The sequence below is a fragment of the Trichogramma pretiosum genome, unplaced genomic scaffold (genome assembly GCF_000599845.2).
Source record: "Trichogramma pretiosum strain Unisexual culture from Peru unplaced genomic scaffold, Tpre_2.0 scaffold7, whole genome shotgun sequence".
NCBI lineage: Eukaryota > Metazoa > Arthropoda > Insecta > Hymenoptera > Trichogrammatidae > Trichogramma > Trichogramma pretiosum.
The window spans coordinates 1071084-1093383 of record NW_019641639.1 but is presented as its reverse complement, the minus strand read 5'-3'; the positions used below and the strand labels follow the sequence as shown (position 1 = coordinate 1093383).

The window sequence follows — 22300 nt, the reverse complement described above, 5'->3', positions numbered from 1 at the left end:
CCCACCGGCGCCTCCGCTCCCGGCACGCGAGTACGGGAGGGGGAAATTTGCGGCACTGCTGCCTGTCGCTAGCTAAGCCGCTCGCGGGCTGTCAGTAGCAAGCATCGAGTCGTGTGCGAAAGGCAACGGCGTCGTCGCGTGAATGTGTGTTCGATCGTCGCCGCGTCCGTTTCAGAAAGTTTTCCCGCGTGTCGATGTTCGCTCGTTTTTTTTCTACGTCATAGTATAAAGTTCGATTACGGGTCGAAATTATAACATTGAGTTTTTAGAGAGTGACTAGTGCGTGACAAGTTTTCAGTGTTCAAGTTCCTTCGAAGAGAGATTTTGTTTTGTTGCGAGGGAAACAAAAGATTGCACATTTGTGTTGGATTCGAACACGGCCGACTCGAAAACAATGATTGACGAGGCGCTGGCCGGTGGTGGTTTCAGGAGTGCCTTCGCGCAGTCGATGCACGAGGAGATGGGCAACTCCGCGCCGGTCGAGCTGCAGGTGCCCTCGCCGGCGCCCAGCACACCCGAGGGGACCCTACAGTTTTTGCGCAAGGTAAAAAAAACAAACGACTGTGGCACACAATTGTAGAGTTTGTAAATATAATGTCCTGTTAGGCCATCTTTATATCCGTCTTGTTTCGTGATATTTGCCGGAAATCAATATTATTCCAAGAAAAAGAAAAATCTGAAGGAGAAGACAAACGGAAATTCGATCCTTCGATTGGGTATTTTCGTTATTTCAAAGTGTCAAACACTTTTATGTGCCGTATAGTATTCCTTTTGTCACAATGTAGAAAGTGGCCTTTTCACCTAGGAAACGAAGTCATCTTAGATTTCAATGACACCACAGACGTCAAATATTGAAATTGATCCTTGTCCGCGAGATAAACGAGATATCGTGTGGTTTCCGCGTGAAAACTTTTTAACAGCATCGTTGGCGCAGTCTTTTTCGAAAAATCTCAACTGTGAATCTCGAGAAAACGGGTTCGAACATTTTTAATTGCTTTCAACGGATCGAGTATCCTACGACAATATCGAACGTTTGAAATTTGAAACGAAAATGAGATTCAAGGAACAATAAAATCAAACCATCCTCATCTATTTGAAGTCTTTATCGATCCTTTTATTTTCGAACTTTATAAAAACAAATGAATCGCACCTGTGCGAACTCGAGGTTCGTTAACAAGTGCATTTGCATATAGAAACACCTTTTCCCCACAACTAGTAACTACGGTGATTTTCGTTTTTTTCTGTTTTTATTTGAACGCTCCCCTCGAGAGAACTAAGTTGTATTTATAATTGTGTGTGTGTGTGTGCGCGCGCGAGAACGAGCTCAACGCGCGCGATTAAGCGATCGCGACGCTTGAAAACAATGTGACGGTACACTAACCGATTTTTCAAGCTTTTTTTACAGTAAAAAACCAAGAGAAAAAGAGAAATAGTTGGTCGTATAGTTTATGTATTATAAGGAACGATTGTTCTAAACTACACCTTGCCATTATTTTAATGCGTTTGATTTAACGATAATAAGGCTCTCTCGTGCGTGTACGACTTATATATCATTTGCCGATCTGTATCGAGATCGACGTCGAACAATTAAGATATGCATAATATTGACTGCAAGGTGCCCCCACACAGGTAGGGAATAATAAATGGCCTATAGTACATTTCTTGGAGTGTATAAATGTGTAAATATACACAGCGGCGCATAATTAGAAGGCAATTGTTGCAAATGAATGCAGCGACATCGAGTCAAGATTCGGCCGAGCGCGAAGGCCAGCCGGAGAGCAGCGCAGTATTCCTCTCTATATAATATAAAATAATAATAATAAAAGTCCATACCTACACAGCCCCTCCTCGATATTTTTCAATAATTTTTCTTGACGCGCGCGCTCGCGAGAACGATTTATCTTTTCAGCGCGAACTCGCGGCGGCGGCGGCGGCGCGCGCGGACTTACGGTTACGATAATCGATCGATCGGCGGCTCTCTCCATGAGACGTTCGCGCAAAGATGCTCTCGACGCAGTACATACAAGTACTTTTTCTCTCTCGAGAGGCACGCGGAAGTTTTGATTTCGTTATCGTGATTATTACCGATCTCAAACGTAGTATATTATATTTATATACACAGGCGCGCGCGAGGAGATGTAATTGAAACGAACTTATAAGTTTTATATATCGTGTACACACGTACTCCCACCAAAGATAGGGTACGTATTATAACGCACACACGTCGATTGTATCTCGAAAATTGATCGTTAATTTTCGGGCCCGTTATACACGATGTAGCACCGCGCGCACAGGTATATATACCTACCTATGCGGACACGTGCGCGAGCTTCGCGATCATCATCGTCGATAAATTGCGTTGACCCTCTTTTTCTTCGCCGATCGCGAACTGCGTCGGTGTACACATACGTACACACACGTACACGCACATACACGGACATTTATGTGCGGGCAGTTGTGCAGCATAAACGTGTATACACACACACACACACACTTATAAACGCGGCGCGCGGGGGAGTCTCGTATATAAATTGCGGGGGGCAGTTGCCGAGAGATCACGACTCCGCGAGTTGTTTTGTAGCTATTATATCGGTATAATCGCGCCGTTTTACGCGGCGGCGGTTGAGGCATTGAAAATTGGATACACACAATAAAATAGCGATTATTGAATAAGTGGTGGATATTTTCGCACGTAGCAACGATTTCTTATACATATCTCTATTACATACATTTATTTGTTATTAAAATCTATCGCGAAGGCCATACCTAATATCGAGCGGGAAAACTAACCGCCAAAATATAAATACCGATCGGCTGCATTCTCGCGTCTACGTAACATAACATATCGGTAAAAGCGAGAGGCCTCCGAGGCACCAGACATCGTCATCTTGTAAACAAAGAGGATGTTATTAACGTACGGCTAATACCTGGCAGAGAGAGAGAGAGAGAGAGAGAGATGCAGCAGCAGCTCCTGCCGGACGCGTGCGAAAGGAATTCGCCTGCAGGGAAGAGTAGTATATATCTCTCTCTCTCGTCCCTCTACTCTGCTCTACTCCTCTTATCTCTGCTGCATGTATGTATAGCCGATCGGCCCCGCCGTACACCGTGATGATGAACGTGTTATAATAAAGGCAGCATGAGCTAGGCGTTCGAGTCGCCCTCGCACACGAGTTGGCGAGTGTTTGCGAATTTTTCGTTACAATATACAGGTACACGCGTATTCGTAACACCGGATGAAGTACGTTGTCCTGTATGTGCGCGGGGAAGGAGGCTCATTAACATCCATTTACGTACCTTGTCAATTATCAGCCTTATGCTCGTATAGTGCAGCTGTTGTGTATACGCAAACATACGATTTGTTTCCCCCATTGTCGCTTTTAAATAAAATAAAATGTATATATACGCGTCGGTCTTTTTATTATTTTTTTTCGCTTCTTTTTACTTTACTGCTACTCGCTATTAACTCGCTGTATTTATACACCATATAGACATATACACGCATCGTTGAATTCAAATATGACCTTTATGTAATAATGCCCATATAACGTATCCAACGGACGGTATGTGAGCACACCACGTATTGTGTATCATTTAATAAGAATGCGTATATGCGTAATGTGCGCCGCTGTGCCGCGATACAGCTGCCCGATTATTATAGGCAAAATTAATGTTTTTCTTTTTTTTTTCTCCAATTTTACGTCGTATTATGATATCGTCGACTGCGATGCGTCGAGGAAGTGTATAGCGCTATTCTCTCCACTGTACGCTTATAGATACATATTTATGTATGACCCATTGTTCAATTGAGAGATATCGCGCAGGCTATATTCGTTGGAGCGTCGTATTTTGTTTGGTCCATAACGAAAAAAGTAAAAGAGATTTACGTATAATAATATACACGTTAGCACCTCCGCGACGAGTTAATCGTTTCCTCGATCTCTTAAACTTCTGCAATGCGCGCATGTATGTGTGTGTGTCTGTTTAATTGTCGATATACCTCGCGCGACAAATGTTTGTGGATGAGGCCCTTTGTCGGTGTCTCTGAATGAAAACCTGCCGCGTCGTCGCGCGGTGTGCACCGCTGTGGCACACAAGACGTACGCGCGAGGTGCAGCGCTGCAATACCCACATGTATATACCTATATATCGGAGTACTCGCGAGTCTCGAGCAAAGCGCGCGGTGCGTTGAACTCCGATATTATACACATGGGGGGCAGCGGGCAGGCCTATATAGGTAGCTATGCGCGCGCGCGCGCGAGCGGCCGTGTGCTGCCGCTGCTCTTCCTCCAACTGCCTCGAGGCGGCACACAAGAATCCGCAAAAAAAAAAACGACGACGACGACGACGACGACGACGACTGTATATACACATATGTATATAGTAGAGACAGAGAGACGTTAACTGCAGTCGGTGAGCGACGCGATATATACTTAACGCGAAAGATTTATCATTGCAGCGCGCCCCGGTCCGCCGCCGCCGACGCGGACGACGACGACGACGACGAGGATAGGAGTCCAAGATGCCGAGAGCTTTGGCGTCTCTGTCATCGTGTCGCCCATGGGCACGGTGTAAATCCAGACATGTACACACACACACACGAGAGAACAGTTTGTGTATACTTTGTAGTTTTGATACGCGCGCGAGCGAGCGGCTTTTATGATCTATCCTATGTATGCTGTCTGTGGTGTTTATTTTGACCGACCGCGCGACCGAGGCCAAGCATCGTAAAGATTAGTATGTGCAATTCATGTTTACGCCTGCGACTCGGAGTAATCGAGTGCCGAGGATGCTTATCCGCCCGCGCTCTCGTGCAAAACAGAGTGCACTCGGGTGTACTCACTCGGTACTTGGTTTATAGTATTAAGTCTGAAAACTGGTCTAAATTTTTTTAAATAATTGAAATATCGTTTCTTGGTCGTTTAAAATAGGTCAAGTATTTGTAGCATAATTGTAACCAAAAATTGGCTAAAAACAAGCCAATTGATATTTATCTACATTGAAACATTTGACAATGTCACTTTTTGGTCATCGAATCATCGTTAGCGGTGAGAATTTCTACCCGGAGAAATGAAAATTTAGCTTGTTTCAAAAAAGTGTACACCAGTTTCAATCACATTAATTACAATAATACAACTTCAAGCTTCAGCCATTAGATGGCGAGTAACATTATCTGTAAATCTGCAAGTGGCAAAGTTTAAATAAGGGTATAAGTGTATGTAAGTAAAATTAAAGTTCTTAATGATGTTGGTAAAATCTCCTCGACTCCTACTTCCGAATGCGAGATGCTCGTGCAGTCCTGTGTATTGTGCCATACAGCCTTTTTAACCACACGACATTCGGGCAGGAAGCCGAGAAAGAGAATGAGGATTGCCTCGCGGCGAAATGACTTGTCTCGAAGGCGCGTCGTCGCGAGAACACAAATAACGAAAAACAATGTGAGCAATTTATGGAAATATGCGTTTGTTTTATTGGGCTTGCGTGCGCTCGTGTGTCCACGAAGAAGCAGAAAAAAGGGGAGGGAAAAAATTGTACCGGCGAAACGAATCCATCACAAGTGTCATTTTAAGCGTCGATTATTATTTACGGGGCCCGAGTAATTACTTAAAATGTCATTTATCATCGATGCCTTTATACTCGGGGCCTGGTATTTAATAATTGTCATTGAAAACTGACAGGGATGAATTACTTTGCGCGCAAGGACGTATCGAGAGATGTTCCCCTAGTGCATGCTCGGTGCGCTTTTATTAGCATGCGTCTTGTGGCGATCATCGTGTATCGCACGCGCGCATGTTTGTGTGTGCGTACGCACGTCAAAAAAGGGGATGGCGGGAAACGTGTATTTTAAATATATGAATTATTCAGAAATTGTTTTACATTAACGTGAACACGAGCCCACGTGCGTAATAACGCCTCGTGGCACGCACGCGCTTGGCAGTTTATCACCCGATCGACTCGACACAAGACAGAGAAAAAATAAAAATGACTACGCGCGAAACATTTACTACGAACCCCTTTTTTTTATCAGAGATATTTTTATTTTATATTTATTTTGTCGGATATCTGTACGCCAACTTGAAAAATCACACGCAGCCGATCGCGCAGGGCGATGAAAAGCCAAAAAAGCACATGACGCTCGTGTCTGCGCTGTATCGTAGTCCGTTAACGCCTTACCCTATAATAAAATAAACAAAAAATTGCCGCGCGGCGTGCGAGCTTTCATACAGCTCGAAGAACCGGAATGGACGGGATAATTGGCCGTGTGTATATGTACGATTTCAACGGCACTTTGTATTTTCTCTCTGTGCTCGCGCTTTTCTTGAAATGAAAACCGATGACATCTGGGTTGAGAGACGTACATTTGGCTGCCTGTCCGGCCTCGCCCGCGTGGAAGCTAGGTGTTAAAGCTGCAGTGCGCGCGTAGACGAGGCATTTAAATCTCGAAGCTCTCGTGTACAAACATACGCAAGGATTTTCTCGCAGTTGTCTCATTGTTTACATTGTTTTAACCCAGTGAAACAGTGCAACAGTTTTCGTTAGTTTTTTCCCCCATTTCCCAGGCACAGACGGATCGCTATCTCTCTCCTCGCGTACGTATAGTTAACTTTTCCGGCATATTTTTTACATTCTCATACCTTCTATCCTTGAATTTACTAATGGTTGGCTAGGTCGGTACGTCTGAAATTGCTCGACGTCGTCGCGTCTCTTTGCTTGAAAAAAAAAACGCTGAAAGAAAAAAATAGTAGCAGAGGATGTGCTCTTTCTATATACACATCCACAACGCGACAATGCATGCCGTGGCGCGATTTAGGGCCACGTAACACGCAAACGTATATAATACATATAAACGAGTCGTGAGTATGTCTGCAGTGGCAATGCACGCAGTTAGCAGTAGCAAGTCCGCGGAAGCGAACTCGACTAACTCGCCATGTCTCCTCTACCTCTCTCTCTCTCTTTCTCTCTCACGTCTTGACATTTTTTCCCTCTTTATTTTTTTTGCACTAATGCCTTTTGTCACAGAGAGCTGCGGGTGTATAGCGATATATATTGTATACGTGTTTTTTTTTATTTCGCTCACCGCAACAACACTTATACGCCACGCAGAGCAGTAGCACATATATATATACGCTCTCCGAATGCTGTTTCTTTCTTTTTTTTTTCCTATACGTTTCGCTCGTCACGCATCGAACTACGACGACGCCTCGGCAACGCTGCGACGAGTCGTTTCTTTTCTTTCTCTCGAATTTTTTTTCTCTCGATTTTCCCCCCGCTACAACATACGTACACAGCTCGCACATAGCGTGCATCATAATTCTGATAAAGTCTCATAAAATACAAAGTAATTAAAAATTCAGACGGTTTCGTGTCGTGAAATCCCAGCAGCGTATCAAAACCGTAATTGCGAAGAGCAAATGCAAATGCAGAAAAAAAAAAAGAAGAAATAGAAAAATCGTCACTCTGTCTCGTGATGGCAGCGATACACGAACACACACACATACACCCAACCACGCTGCGATCGCAGTGCACCGGAACTGCAAAGTAAAAATGTCCAGTAGCTCCGACCGTCAACCCATATAGACAAAGGGGCAACGAAGCGTGAGCTCTTCAAAAGGTTCAGTGCTCGCGGCGCGAGTCGAGGCCCGAGAGAGGCCGGCTACACGTTATACACACGCTCGTTGCTAACGCGAACATGACTCGTTGTCAACGCTACTGTGCTTTCGGTACACCATATAAACGTATAAATATATGTGTATACGGTTACACGGATAGCCGGCGTACGTATGTGCGGCGGAATATATGAAATAGGCACGAAAATAGCTTCTGGTCGGCGTATGGTACAAAGTCGCGCAAATTAAAATTAACCCAAGCGTGGAGAAACGGCGCGCGAGATATCGCGAGAGCCGCGAAAGCCCTGAGCACCGCAGTTTATAACTCAAAAACGATAGCGCGACAGGTTTGTCGTGCATTTGGTCTGCTTCTGTTTTTCTTTATTTTGTTTTCTTTCGTGAAAACAGTGACCCTTGGTTATTACAAAAAAATTTGCAGCTCTGAAATACAGTCTCGCTTCTTTCTTCACACTACAAGCCAATTCTAAGGAAAAACCAATTCTTTATTTCCTGCTAATTAATTTTTTTTTCCTGTGATACTGCTTTTTTCGACTGGCTTGCTTCGTCTGCTTTGATTTATTCATCTATTTTTGCTTAGCCACTCGTAGGTTTACAGATAATAGCACTCGCCATCTAGTGATGAAGGCTCGAAGCGATATTATCTTATTAAGGAACTGAAAACTAGTCTAAGTTTTGTAAAACAAATAAATTTTCATTTCTAGGTTGCTTAAAGTGAAAATTATATTTTTAGTATTTTCTTAATCAAAATTTTCATAGCAATGCGTGGCATAAGTTCACATTTATGGCACGCAGTGCTATAAAGTACTATATTCAAACTTTAAAAACCGTTAATATTTTAATGCACTAAAATATTTCATAATAAAGTCAATCATTCGTTCAATAAAAAAAATTTATTTTCTCCAGAATTTATCTCATATTTCAAGATCACTTCTCACTATTTAAATGTTTATAAATCCAATACAACTCTCGATTTTGATAAGTTGAACAGTCTAGTGCAGATATTTGTTGAAATAGTTCATAACTTCTTGAATTTCTATAACTAGTGGTCACGTTACATCACGCGTGCCTCATAGGCCAGACACACACTCATACACACATTCACTTGGAATATTTGAATCGATTGTTATGAAGTTCGATCGTTCTAATAATCGATGCTATTTTTATAATCCTGTAAATTATCAATTGGACACATGTGCTTCACTTTCCTCTGATTGTATGAAAATCATTATAACAAGAAGTTTCTGAGCACTGAATCGAAAAGATGCACTCGAGTTCAGTTGCTGTTCATGTTCTCGGCGATCCAGTCGCGGTAGGCCGCGACCTCGGTGTAGGCGCCGGGGTAATCGGGCTGAGCACAGTCCAAGCCCCAGGAGATGATGCCGGCCAGACGCTTCCCAACGACGAGCGGGCCGCCGGAGTCACCCTGGCAAGAGTCCTTGCCACCGACGCCCAAGTAACCGGCGCAGATCTGCTTGTGGGGCAGACCGCCTGCATCTCTGTAGGCCTCGTTGCACACCGCGCTGTCTATGATCGGCAGTTTCACGGATTGCAGCTGGAACGGAGTCTGGAATTCCATGGTCACACCCCATCCGGTGATGGAAGCCATCGCACCGGCTCTGGTCCTCTCGTTTTTTTTGTACAGCTTGATGGCTCTGCGTTTTTTGTCGTAGACGATCGGGTTCTCGAGTTTGATCAGGGCGATGTCGTCCACGGGGTTGCCGTATTCGTTGACTGTGTACTCGGGGTGACGGATGATCTTGGCCATGCGATGAATAGTTCCGCCCTCCTTCACGTAGCTCGTACCGGCTCGAACGTACATCTGATCGGGACTGGGTACGTCGACGCAGTGGCCAGCGGTCAGGATCCAATATTTGTCGATGATCGAGCCTCCGCACATGTGCTCGGGTCCGTATTGGAGGGATATTTGGTACGGGTAGTCTTCGATCAGCGCATTTGTACCGTTGATGATGCGAGTGAGTTGAAATACTGTTGGGTCTTGGATAGAGGCAGCTGGAAAGAGTGATATAAAAGTTTATGAAAAAATTCTTTCATTCATAGTTGATCGATTTTTAATGAAGTTCTAACTCACCTTTCGCGACCGCAGCCACGAAGAGCAGCACCGACACGATGGAGAACATCTTGATCGTTTGTGCACGGAACTGGTTCTGATTTCTATTGCCGCATTGACAGATACTTTTATACTAAAAACAATACGATCGATCTGTGTATGCCGTCAGCTGTATTCAAATATCTTATCGATTATAACGTAATTTTGAGCGCTTCTGATAACCGCATCCTCCCTGGGTGTTAAAAAACAATTGAATCATTGCAGTGTCACTTATGCTAAAAATAGAGTATTAGCTACCTTAATATGAAACAGATACTTTAGTGTGTGAATTCTTCAATTTTCGGTAATCCTAATCTCGGACTTATCGTTCTTTCTTTAAAAATTCCGTAAAAAGATTGAAAACATTTCACTGATTTATCGTACTGATTTAATTTTTGTCGAAGATGTAAATTGTAAGATACGATAATTTTTCGAATCAATTGCTTGAACTAATCTTTTGTCAATGTAAACTCATGGTGCTCAATTAAAAATGCCTAGTCTAGTAACGCTAAATTTCAAAGGCGTTTAGAACTGCGTCGAAAAATGTGAAAATCTACTGCTTATTTATTAGCTGCCTACTACTGCTGTTTCGAGTCGTGCGCAAGTAGTCTTAAAAGCCAAACCTAATTGCGTTACAATATGGACACTGAATCCAGTGTTTTGTCTGGATTTACTCGTAAGATGTGTATCAAAGTAAGTATCATTGATAAGCATTGTTTTTCCCTTTTCAAAAAAAAGTAGAGAAAAAAGTCTCAAGTACGGTAGCCTTTTACCAGATCATCATCGTACTAGATTTCTAATAATAATGTCTGCGATTTATTTGTCTCTACGCTCAATTAATTCGAAAGTTTATCGCGGCAATGACAAAAGACAATAGATTAAAAATAGTACGAGTTCATCGGTTAAAATTAATGAAAAATAGTGTAAATTCAAATTGCACTATTTTTTATATATTTTTTAATGGTCTTATGCTATTTTTAATGCATTGTGTTTTGTCATTGCCGCGATAAACTTTCGAATTAATTGAGCGTGGAGACAAATAAATCGCGGATATTATTAGAAATCTAGTACGATGATGAGCTTGTAAAACGCTACCGTGCTCGAGAGACTTTTTCTCTCTCTCTCTCTCTCTCTCTTTTCGGAAAGGAAAAAAAAGTACTTATCGATAATGCTTTCGGCGAACTTGATACTTCGTTAATGGACGTGCAATTAACCGCTGAGCGATTTCCTTACGTGAACCTTGCAAAAAATGTTCAAAGATAAAGAGCATATTACTTATGCTTCAACTATATGCAGGTGATATATTTATGTACCTTCGATTACGGCAAAAAGAACAAAAAAAAGGGAAAATGATCCTTCATCGCACGACACGATTCGCGCTCATTTTCCAGTCGTAAATATTCCATCGGATGTTCATATATATTTTTCCTTTCTTCGATTCTCTTTCTTTCTCTTTCTTTCTTTAGCTCGGTATAGCTTTTATAATTCCAGCCGTAAAGTTCGCCGCTGCCGCCACCGCCACGCCGTTGCTGCTTCGGCCCTAAAAGCGTGTAGATATACATAGGCGTACTTAAAATTTTCATCCGGTACTACCGTGCAAAACATCGCGGAAACAATTCGCGCAGGTATTTCTGCTTCGCTCGAGAAGAGAGAGAGAGAGAGAGAGAGAAAAAAAAGGAAGGAAAAAGAAGAGGAGAAAATTGTATGTACGGCAACGACATCACAAAAGGCCGGTCGACTCGAGAGCGCATTCTTATACCATCGGCCTTTACCTCCGCGAGCTGGTTAATCGGAATTGGATATAATATATTATACCCATGTGTTAAATGTAAAATTGACTGAGTTTTTGGATTTATATTTTTGCTATCCATAACTTTACAGAGTTAAATTAAAGTTTGTGCGTTTGTATGAACGCGAGCCACACGGGCTCTTCCATCCGCATGATCTTACGGCGATCGCGAGGATGTGTCATGGCTTAATTACCAACGAGGTTGCGCTTCTTTCATTTTTCACGGCTCAGCAATAATATATTACATATCGCATGTGCATTCTCGTATTTATATACACGTTCCTCGTACGTATACATGTCTGTAAATGGTAACACTTTTTCTCGCGCCGTGCACGGGGCGATGATCTATCTCTTCGCTACTCATATTTATGTGTACTTATGCACTTCTTTCATTTTTTGAAAAATTTGCCGTGGGGCCGATATCCCATTTCTCACGAGGATAAGGTTTGTTATCTTGACGCGCAGAAAGCACGTAGGTACAAATAATGCTTGTGTTAACACGTGCACTAGAGGATTATGAAGTACGCCAGCCATGAAGCAATTTGGAAATTAGTATTAAAGTTAGTTTAAGATTATTTCATTTCAATAATAAAAAAATAAAAAGATCAAAATAAAACTAGATGATTAATTCAAAAAAATCACCACTATTGTAACAAAAGTTTTTATTGAGTTAGTTCAATATGCAATCATAAGTAACCGAAACAACCAAGCTCGTGCAGTTTATTTGTTCGTTTATTATTCAGTCAAAAATATTCAAGAATCAAAAAACTGAGTTTATTCATTTGCTTTGCACTTCTACAGTATCTACAGTCTATACATATATTAAAAATACGAGGATTTTTTTACTCGATGTTACAGATAGTTTTTTGTAAAGTACATGGTGTTAAAAGACCAAGAAATTTCTCAAAGAGCAAAAACTGGTTCAAACATTATAAAGAGAATGTGTAACAAATATATAGTTAACATGATTGTAAACAATATGATCGTACGCGATTTTCAAATCATTCATCGAACACTGATCGTGTTTACAATAAAAACAAATTAGTTTGAATATTGTCTTTTCCCATGAAACAAGCCTTAATACCAGAAGATATGTTTTATTCTCATGGTATTGGATAGAAGGATTCATCTAATTTAAGCATCAAAATGGAAAACTTTGAGAGGAAATCTGAGGAAGTTGTCTCAAGTGAAAACGATAGTATTGTTTCAGGCGACAAAAAACAGATTTGTGGTATTCGTCAGGAGTCATTTACATTAGAATCAAGCATGATAACACATCGAGACACAGTTCACAATGAACAACAAAATTTCTCATGCGACAAGTGCGAAAAAAAATTTGAGTTTCGAAGTCATTTGAGTAGACATCAAATATCAGAACACAAAGGCCGTAATGATTTTGCATGCGACCTGTGTGAGAAGAAGTTTGTGAAAAAATCGAGTTTGTTTACACATCAAAAATTAGTACATAAAGATCGCGAAAATTTCACTTGCAACAAGTGCGAGAGGAAATTTGAAAATAAGTCGACTTTAATTAAGCACAAGAAAATATTCCATGAAGTTTTCAAAGATTACTTATGTGAAAAGTGCGCCAAAAGATTTGTAAATAAACGAAGTTTACTCTTGCACCTAAAGACGGTACACGACGTATTCCAAGATTACTTACGTGACAAGTGTGGTGAGAAATTTGGATTGAAAAATAATTTGCTTTCCCTTCAAAAGACAATACAAGACAGTCTCAAAGATTACGGTTGCAATAATAGTGAGAAAAAATTTAGTCGAAAAACGGATTTGATTCGGCACCAAAAAACAATTCACGAAGGTAAAAAAAATCACCAATGTGACAAGTGTGAAAAGAAATTTGGACAAAAATCGAAACTGATCAGACACCAAAGGACAATCCATGAAGGTGAAAAAAATCACGAATGTGACAAGTGTGAAAAGAAATTTGGACAAAAATCGAATTTGCTCATACATCAAATGGCAGTTCACGAAGGTCGGAAAGATTACACATGTGATAAGTGCGAGAAGAAATTTGGACAAATATCAAATTTGCTCAAACACCAAAAGATATTACACGAAGGTCGGAGAGATTTTGCGTGTGACAAATGTGAGAAGAAATTTGGGCAAAAACAGGCTTTACTCAGACACTTCAAGACAGTCCACGAAGGTCGCAAAGATTTCGCATGCGACGTTTGTGATAAAAAATTTGTAGATCAAAGCACTTTGATCAGACACAAAAAAACAATCCACGAAGGTCGAAAAGATTACGTATGTGATAAGTGCGAGTTGAAATTTGGAGAAAAATCAAAATTAACCAGACACCAACTGACAGTCCACAAAGGTCGCAAAGATTACACATGCGACGTGTGTGAGCAGAAATTTGGAGAAATCTCCAAAGTAATCAGACACCACAAGACAGTCCGTAAGGGTCACAAAGATTTTTCTTCTGATGATTGCGCGAAGAAATTTGGACGTAAAGAGCATTTGCTTATCCGCCAAAGAACGATTCACGAGGGTCGCAAAGATTTCGCATGCGACGTTTGTGATAAAAAATTTGTAGATCACGGCACTTTGATCAGACACAAAAGAACAATCCACGAAGGTCGAAAAGATTACGCATGTGACAAATGCGAGAAAAAATTTGGACAGAAACCACATTTGCTTCTCCACCAAAGGATAGTACACAAAGGTCGCAAAGATTACGCGTGCGAAGTGTGTGAGCAGAAATTTGGAGAAATCTCCAAAGTAATCAGACACCACAAGACAGTCCATGAGGGTCGCAAAGATTTCGTATGCAACATTTGTGAGAAGAAATTTGGACTTAAACATCATTTGCTTATCCACCAAAGAACGATTCACGAGGGTCGTAAAGATTACACATGCGATAAATGCGAGAAAAAGTTTGGACAGCAATCGAATTTGCGTGTACACAAAAAAATAGTTCATGAAGGTCGCAAAAATCACGCATGCGATAATTTTGAGCCGTTTGGAGAAATAGCTCACAATGATCACCAAATTTGATTATATCATAAGAATAATGTTTTTTCATGGGTATTAGCGAAATATGTATGAAATAAGGGAAATAATGTAAATAGGTGAATTTTTCTTGACAAATGTAAATATATATAGATAATTATATACATGTTTTTCTAAATATTTCGTGCCAACATGATTATTATCATAATTAATCTCGTGCCATCAACTATCATTTTACTTTCGTTCCCCTTTTCACTGTCACGATGGTGCTTAATTTTTTTAACCAGAAAATTACTAGTTACTAACTCTCGTTACTATTCTGGGTGGTACATTGGCATTTTGGTTCGTACAGCTTTTCATGCTACGATTAGCCAAGAAGTTTCGAGGCAAATGAAATGTGGCGCGTGGACGGCACTTTGTTTTATCCACCATCGAATACACGACTTATTTCATGTTATGCTTCTCATATTATGCTAATGAATTCCATCACACACACACACACACACTCTCACGTACAACCGCGAATGAATTCGCCGAGATTGCAAATTCTGAATTATGCGAATTGATATTTAATAGCGATTATGACGTGTAAACGTGTGTGCGTACGCGAATACGCGTACAGGCGCGCAACACGCATTTTATATACCTAATACCTGCATCGTATGTATATGGTCGAGCTGTATACGCAACCCATTATGAAGCATGACTATCGAAATTGGCGTGGCGCGCAGAGAGGCCTAGCTTTCACTATTACATATTGCGAATCCTAGTCACAGGAGACCTCCTCGTCTTTTGTTTGTTTTTTTTCTCTCTTCAATATTATTTCATGTTGATTTTTCATCGCGTCTTTTTGCATGCACGAACATATACACGTTGCCGCATCAACCGGAGTCATCGGTTATAATGAGATATATATATACTTGCTGCGAAGATGAAGATGTAAATTTAATTCCGTCTTTCTCTAGGTCTCTGTAATTTCTAAGTGCGACTGTGCGCAGGAGGAGACTCGCGGGCGCAGCAGGTTTGCGGAGGAGAGAACGGACGATAATTTTTGTCCAAAAAAATTAGAGTCCCTTTCGCTCTTTTCCCTCTCTCTCTCTCGCTCTCCTTTCAAGCGGCGTTTGAAAGTCATTAAAAAGCCGTTAGCTCATTGTTTGTATAAAAGTAAATGAAAACCCCACGCTTTACCTGGTCTGTAAATGCAGCCTATATAGCGGCAGACTCGTAATATTATTTCGTTTCTGTGCGCGCGTATAAAAATAGGCAAAAGTTCGTTTCAAAACTCAGCGCTAAGTAACACTCGCACCCTGGATAACAATAGAGCGTGAATATGACGATATAGAGAGGTAGAAAAAAATTAAGTAAACTGCTAAGTCAATATTTTGTATTTTTTTTATATAAGGGACTAGTTTGTAAGAAGTAAGGATTTTTGTAAAACATGCTTTGTAAAAAAAAGTTACGAAGTTTTTTGTTAAATTTTGTTGCAATTTCACTCCTTACAGATGTTCTTTTATATCTGCAGATTCATTTTAAAAACAATTTATATTTTTGTTGGAAGATGTAAAGATTGATATTCCAGAATTCGCTTCGTATTTTAACGAGATTTTTCGCGATCAATGATGTCATATTCCACCAACAGGTGGAGAACCGAAAACTCGCAAGCACCAAAACTAATTCTCGGGGGATATATATACAGGGTCCTCCACATTTTGATGCAAAACTAGTTAATGCGTTGAATGAAAAAAAAATTAGCGATATAATGCTAGGTTGAATTTGTATATGAAATCCTCGCACGGGCACGTGAGCACGTGCGCACGTATAATAATTAAGAAAGAAAGCACAAAATATAATATATATTGTGTGTACATAAAATGCACGGAGAGCAAGATTAAGTAGCGGCCGCATAGACGCGTATCATCTTGATATACGAGTGCGCGGCGGCAGATCTTTTGCCTCGCGCGCGCGTCTATTGTACAATTTCCCGCGCGAAAAACACACATACACGGACGTATTATAATAGTAGTAGTAGTAGAGCTCGTAGAGTGAAAGCTTGACGACAATGCGCGCGCGCGCATATGTATACAGCCCCTCGTTAATTTTGATTTCTCACGTAAAGAGAGAGAGAGAGAGAGAAAGAGAGAGAAAAAAAAGGAGGAAGAAAAAAAGAAAAAAAATTGACGGTACAAGAAGACAAAATTCTCGCGTATAAGCGTGTGCCACCTACGCCGTGTCGCATCGTCTCTCTCTCTCTCCTATTGTCTTAATTTCGTGTGTGCATTCTTATTACAAAGCCGAACACTGCACCGAGTGAGATGATTGCGGAGAAGAGAAAAATTATAATGCCTTTATTGTTTAGTTCGATTTTTTTTTGTTCGGAGTCGGCAACGAGCACCTGCACTACCGCCGACGCCGTCGTCGCGTGAATAAGGTTGCGCCGCAAAATATACATATCACGATACTCGTGTGTACTGTGCACACAACCGCACGAAACATATTATAAATAAAAGCGTAGCCGAGTTAGCGTTAGGTAAATTAATGCCGTTTGGCGAACGGTATAATGTAAATAGGGACGGTCGAGGAGAGGAGAGAGGATTTTTCGTTTTACTCGCGCTCTCCTCCTCCAGCACGTATATATAATAATTCTTAATATAGAGAATTGGCCACTTATACTGAACTTCCGTAATGTGTGTGTGTGTGTGTGTATCCACCCAATCACGCCTACGCAAAAACCGCATCTATATACACACAGTCTGAGCCCGTCTGCCTTTTATTTCTATGTGTGTACCTGCAGTATATACGTTACCCCCGCGTATATAAACACATATAAATACGCGCGAGAGAGAGAGAGAGAGAGCGAGATGATGTTTTGGAAAAATGCACCTTGGCATTTCTCCTCGACGCTTGCGGGTTGTTACTGCACTTGCGCACCGTTACTCGGCCTTCGCTTCTTCCTTCGTCGAGGAGGCTCTCCCTGATGCGCTTACACAGACGCAGACCAATCTTTATATATATAGAGGAATATTCTCTCTCTCTCTCTCTCTCTCTCTCTCTCTCGGTCTGCAAAATTCCCCAAGGAGCTGTGTACTCCGCATTATACAAACTGCGCCTCGGCACATATACATCTATCTTGATGTCTTCACTCGGTTGCAACTTCGCAGCAGCCAGCCAGCCACTGTACTAATGAGCCTCGAACATAGATATATATATTATAATAGTATGCCCGTGCAATTGAACCCGGTGCACAGCTCGTGCGAGCCTAAGAGAGCGAGAAAGAGAGCCGCAGAGTTTATACGCCATGGCATTAGATTAATAAATTCATTTGCGTACGGAGCAGATTGTATTTTTATGCTGGCAAAAATTGCGAGATTTTATGGTCTAACGCACGATATTCGCTATCTTATCCTATGTATATTTTTTTGCTTGTTCGCAGGTAAGAGAGCTGCCACGACTGACTCTATATACATGTAATGGTACAGACGCATAGTGCGTCTGACTTTTATTATCCTGAAATATTGCGTAAGTTTTTTTCTTTTTCTGACTTTAATTTTCTATTTATACGCGCCATACACCGACACACCATTAGGATTGACGTACATAGGCGTACGCGCGACACGTGCCGACGTATACGCACGCACACCACGATACATATATATATCTCACGTTCATCGACGCAAGACGCGCGAACGGCCCTCCTCAGAGGCGTAATTTACAATATATTTATACGCGATAGTTTATATACACCTATCGAGCTGCCAGCGCAACCTTTGCATGACATGAAAAATCGGTAGAGATTCTTTCTGCGCGCCAGGCATGAATATACATATACACGCGACTTCTTATCTCGAAACTTTTCTCTTCTCGTTCTACATACATCCATACACTTAGATATGAACTTTTCTCACGCTCTACGCCGCTACGGCTGCAAAACGCGCGAACCAACCTGCGCGCACATATCGTTGCACCATGCATGCGTGTGTGTGTGTGTGTGTGTGTGTGCGTTAACTTTGCTCTTGTACATTACCGCGCGCGGCTACATTATATGCATATGTAAGCAGCGAGGCTATATGTGTATCGGAATCCAATGCACATAAATGAGAGGGCGGCCGCCGCCGATGCCGTCGAGCGCGCGGAGGGAGAGGCCGGCCGGCATCTCGCATCAATGCAGTTATATTGAAAAAAAAAAAAAAAAATTAAATTCTCTCTGGTGGGTACGCGAATGAAAAAGATAGATACCACGTATGGAGGCGCGTGCTCTGTTCGTTGGGGATATGTTGTGTTGAGTGCGGAGTCTATATCCTTACACATATTATATTTTATGTATATGGAAAAAGAAGCAAAAAGACAGAAAAAGGAGGCCCTGAATTAATACCGATCTTCGCTCGTGCTTGCGCGCGCGCCGCGATTGTGTGTAGCAACTCTTCTTTCTTTTTTATAAATAGGGTTGTGGCCAGTAGGTTTCTAGTGTGTGCTGTACGCGCAGATATCCTTTTTTTCTCTTCTCTTTATAATAAGAGGGGCTGGCGGAGGATCCATAATGTCTGCCGATCCCGATGAATTGATTATTCCGTATTTGTACATGGTGCGTTTGCGCGTGTGCACTTGCGTGTATGTACCTACACTATACACACGCTGCCGCCGCCACCGCCGTCGATGCCGAAGACGGACGAGTTTTCGCTCTCCGCGAGACATAATGACGAGCGGCGGGCCCCGCGCTCTGCAGCTTTGATGTTTTACCGATCTATCGGCGCGACTGCGCTCGTATATTATGGTGCTCGCGCGCTATAAACATACATATAAATAAAATATAATTATGATGGAAGCGTATGGATTGGGCACGCATAAATTGAAACGACTGCCTATAGGATCGATCGTCGCTTTATTTTGCCGCGCGATCATTCGATTTTCGATGCATCGATTATCCAGGACCTCCAGACTCTCAGGTCGGTGGCGACGCTCGGCAGTTGCGAGCCGCAGTCGTCGTTGAAGCTCATCACGCCGATCTGAACGTGGTCTCGATCGATCACCGGCCCGCCGGAGTCGCCCTGTTTGGTGAAACAAAACGTTTTTTTTTTATATACAAAATGTAAATCTCGCGTGTTCGGAAAGAAGTGTAGGAACAAACATTATCACATTTGCTTGGAAAAATTACTGTGTTTGATGGGAAAAGCGCCCCAGAGTTGACGTGCATATATATACCTACAAATAATTATTTTGCTACTTGCGGATAATTGTCAGAATCAAAAAGCGTTGATGATGCTGAATCGTGTTACGATGCAGAAGGTATTTTGAAAGGTTAATCCTTACTTGTATTCATGATACATTCAAATTTTGCAATTGGTCTATAATTACTATTTGACATAGCAATTTTGAGTATCATAATAAAATTTGACACGAATTGAGCAAAACCTCCTCGTAATTCAACTGTATGATCCCTTTCCCATCAAACATAATAATTTTTTCTAATGAATAGTATTTAACACAGTATTTTTCTGTGTGTGAATTCAATAAAAATATAAATTTCGAAAAGTAGTTGTAAAGTAAGAAAATATAATTGTTTTACATCGCAAAAGTTGCCGCCGCCTTTTATACAGATCATCTCTTTGGTAACCATGATGAGAAATCTGATGTCGCTTTCGTACTCGTTCACGCTGGCTCGCCACTCGTCTCGACATTTTTGGTTATCGTAAACTTGCATTTTTGTGTATCGTAAAAAGTCCTCGCTGTCGTCGGCGTTGAACTGTAAACGATCGTAAATTAATTTTTTTCACATGTGACCATTTCATATTTCTTACAAACTCCGAGACACGTCATACCGTTGTATATCCCCAACCGGTGAGGATCACCGTCGATCCATCCTCGACTTCATGATCCGCTTCCGGCAGTTTCGCTGGTTGAACTTTTTCGCTGAATTCCAGGTCCTCCTTCAACTTCACCAATGCCAAATCCGCGTAATATGGCTTGTACTCCTGTAAAATTTATCCGCAATCGTCAATCGATAAAGCTATACGCCACCCGGATGATTTATTCCTCACGAGTGTCTTGAATTCGGGATGGAGTTTGAACTCTTCGACTCCGTACCTCTGGGCTGAGGGTGCTGACAAGTGTTGCGTACCAACTACGACCTCGGCTACTTCAGGATCCAGTGGTTCTTTGCTGCAAAAAAAGAGAGATGATCGAATTTCCTCTATAGGTTTGTAATTATAACACAACATACTCTCCATATGCGTGAACGCAATGACCGGCGGTCAGAAGGTAGCGTTTATTTATTATCGAGGCTCCACACAGGTGGCCGAACAATCCATAATGCAAGGACGCTTGAAACGGATAATCCTTTATGCTATTCACCCTCGCGCCATCTACGATTCTCAATTTTTTCCCTTCACAGATACTGAAAGAAACGAGTAAAGAGCAAAGTAAAATCAGTATCGAGGCGCCGCGACACATATTTTCCACGTTCTTCTCTATCTACTCGAACTACTGAGCACCGATTTGACTTCCGTCTGCACATCGAAGTCGAAAGATCGTGACTCGTAAATCGCGTCACGTACCTTTGGCTCGCATGCGTACATCATTAAAATACCCGATATGGTCTCTCTGCTAAACGTTCTTAGCGTATATACACGACAAAATCCCAAAGACAACTCGAGCTGTGCGTCGTGTGCGTCGAAAGAAAAAAAAACTAAAGGAAAAAAAAGAGTTTCCACGGGAGCTATTAAATTTTTCCGCGCATACGAGAAATCCTCTACTACGGTGCGCGTGTACGTATGCATCGATCGAGAACCAAAAGAAAGAAAGACGGAGACAGATAAAGAATAGGAGAAACTCAGCAGTAGGTTCGATTTCCGGTAGATATCCATAGTCAGACTCGCGGACACACGCATCGCGAGCTAGTACGGTAGAAGCTCGCGAAGTCAATTAATTAGAGATTGCGCCGCGCACATGCCCGCGCGTGCATACGCAAGAGGAGGAGGAGGAGGAGGAGGAGGAGGCACGTGTAGCAGTGCCACACACAGCTAGGCACAGCTACGACGACGACGAGAGACATATACACGTCTATGATAGTCCCCGAGCTCGCGCTTTCTACACCTGCGGAAGTGCCTACTGGGTCAGATATACACAAAGCGCGATGTGCACAGCTATGGTACAAAGCAGCAGTAGAGCTGCATCTGACTGTATAAATTGAGAATCGGCTTTTGATTCGCTGCCTTTTTTTCTCGATATATATAATTTCATCAATTGATCGGTGCGCGAACGACAAAAAAAAAGAACAAGAATGTAATGAGGATTAAGAGAAGCAAAGTGATTTCTTATTCGTAGAAAAAGGTTTATCGTTGTACACTAATATTCTCAGCTCTCGCGACTCGATCGCTTCGACATCGAGAGAAATCGAATTAGCTACGAGACTCACGGCACTGCTACGGATGCCTATACGTGCGATGGGGAAAAAAAATTCAAATGAAATTAATCCCCCTCCGACAGTTGCTACACATATATACAATCAGGGCTGGATGTATAACCCTATACGCGACGAGGTAACGCTAATACGACAGTTGAGACAATTGGGTCGAGCAAAAAATCGTTACACACACATATACATGACGTGTATATTGCCCCTGCAGCAGCAGTAGCAGCAGCAGCAGCATATTGCAAATTCGATAAGCGCGAATCCGATCCTTGCGCGAGCTTGCACAGAGTTATGCACCGAGTACATATAAGTCGTAACTGTTTCAAGGTGTTTTTCAGGCCTATCTCTGTACACGCGTTATAATAAATAATACGAAGCGAAACGAGGAATCGCGTTTC

The 22300-nt window shown here is 41.9% G+C and overlaps 2 protein-coding genes across 2 annotated transcripts; both read right to left on the bottom strand.

Moving 5' to 3' along the window:
* Positions 1–8898: 8898 nt before the first annotated feature.
* LOC106656862 (trypsin-1-like) lies at positions 8899–9763 on the bottom strand. The gene is made up of 2 exons (XM_014378018.1): positions 9715–9763; positions 8899–9635 (listed from the first exon to the last, which is right to left on the bottom strand). The coding sequence occupies exons 1-2, from the start codon at positions 9761–9763 to the stop codon at positions 8899–8901; spliced, it is 786 nt and encodes a 261-aa protein (XP_014233504.1).
* A 9626-nt stretch (positions 9764–19389) lies between these two features.
* Positions 19390–20941, bottom strand: LOC106656861 (trypsin-7-like). Its single transcript, XM_023459582.1, has 5 exons — positions 20712–20941; positions 20530–20650; positions 20311–20463; positions 20058–20234; positions 19390–19539 (listed from the first exon to the last, which is right to left on the bottom strand). Exons 1-5 carry the CDS (start codon positions 20939–20941, stop codon positions 19390–19392), a joined length of 831 nt encoding a protein of 276 aa, XP_023315350.1.
* Positions 20942–22300: the final 1359 nt, after the last annotated feature.

Bases quoted from the DNA above. Each gene is read 5' to 3' on its own strand.
- LOC106656862 (XM_014378018.1), bottom strand. From the start codon at position 9,763: ATGTTCTCCATCGTGTCGGTGCTGCTCTTCGTGGCTGCGGTCGCGAAA. The intron at 9,636-9,714 runs GTGAGTTAGAAC...CACTCTTTCCAG, and splicing joins CGTGGCTGCGGTCGCGAAAG to CTGCCTCTATCCAAGACCCA.
- LOC106656861 (XM_023459582.1), bottom strand. From the start codon at position 20,941: ATGTGTCGCGGCGCCTCGATACTGATTTTACTTTGCTCTTTACTCGTT. The intron at 20,464-20,529 runs GTGAGGAATAAA...TAAATTTTACAG, and splicing joins ATCCCGAATTCAAGACACTC to GAGTACAAGCCATATTACGC. The intron at 19,540-20,057 runs GTAAAACAATTA...TTCACCAAACAG, and splicing joins GCGGCGGCAACTTTTGCGAT to GGCGACTCCGGCGGGCCGGT.